The sequence below is a fragment of the Sphaeroforma arctica genome, assembly GCF_001186125.1.
Source record: "Sphaeroforma arctica JP610 unplaced genomic scaffold supercont1.2902, whole genome shotgun sequence".
Taxonomy (NCBI): Eukaryota; class Ichthyosporea; order Ichthyophonida; genus Sphaeroforma; species Sphaeroforma arctica.
Genome location: NW_014037656.1, coordinates 1,598 through 2,604, shown reverse-complemented (window position 1 = coordinate 2,604; position 1,007 = coordinate 1,598). Strand labels below are relative to the sequence as shown.

Sequence of the window (1,007 nt, the reverse complement as noted above, 5' to 3'; positions counted from 1 at the left end):
AACTTTGTTAATTATACATATAGATAAATGACACAAACATGTGTACGTTTAAAACCCGTGCGACACAGACATGCCAATACCTTCTTATAACCAATGTGTCCTCCGCAGGCATTGTCCCTGATGCAAACTCACAGCTAGTAACCACCCCTCTCACCGTGTTAGTACGCGATAGAAACACTGGCCTAGAAATACCTGTTTCCGCATATACACAAGATATGATATCAGGTAGGTAGATATAGAGTCATGTAGAAAGTGACACACACCCTGTTTAAAACACCTGTTGCAGCATATACACCAGATGGGATATCAGGTAGGTAGACATAGTGTCGTGTAGAAAGTGACACACACTCCCTGTTTAAGAACCGGTTCATGTATTGGTAGGCTCCGAAAAGAATTTCTTTTCCCCCACCCTTTTAGTCTAATACTCTCTGTGCTTGAACATGGTGATATATCATAATGTACGACTGCACCTACCAGTCCAGGATATCACATCACTGGGTACAAACGAGTACTGGGGTTGACAGTTGTATATATGTATATGTGAAGATAGCAGATATGGGATAGGCTTAATGGTGTAGGGTGTAGGGTGTTGGATGTAGGGTTTAGGGTTTAATGTTGAGATGAGCAGTGCGACGGGCGAGTATATGCGCACAAGCAGTCCCTCACATCAAACTATTGAGCACTGCCAACGTATACAAGGACATTCTGGACTAATAGATCAATAGAACACATCAATGGAAAAGCTGTATAAGGCAAACCGGGTGTACCTTTACTTCATTATATGGGGAGATGAATATAATAGTGTCAATGTCAGTGACAATAATATAATAAACTATACATTATATTGTAACAGATACTATAAATGTTCAATATATGTCGCTGTGTGCATAGGGTCACTCACAAAAACGACAGCGTGTATATGTTAGTATACATATACAAAGCCTATTACACACACTAAACATACTTACATACACACCCACATACATACATACACACAGACAACACAC

At 40.0% G+C, this 1,007-nt stretch overlaps 1 protein-coding gene across 1 annotated transcript in view; it reads right to left on the bottom strand.

The window, feature by feature from the left end:
* The window catches only part of SARC_13104 (hypothetical protein), a gene marked incomplete at its 3' end in the record, with an annotated part of 1,918 nt that extends 1,799 nt beyond the window's left edge, over nt 1-119 (bottom strand). The window contains exon 1 of the mRNA XM_014292772.1: nt 81-119. Coding sequence (XP_014148247.1) covers nt 81-112 — 32 coding nt within the window. The remainder of the gene's footprint in view (nt 1-80) is intronic.
* Between the last annotated feature and the right edge of the window lie 888 nt (nt 120-1,007).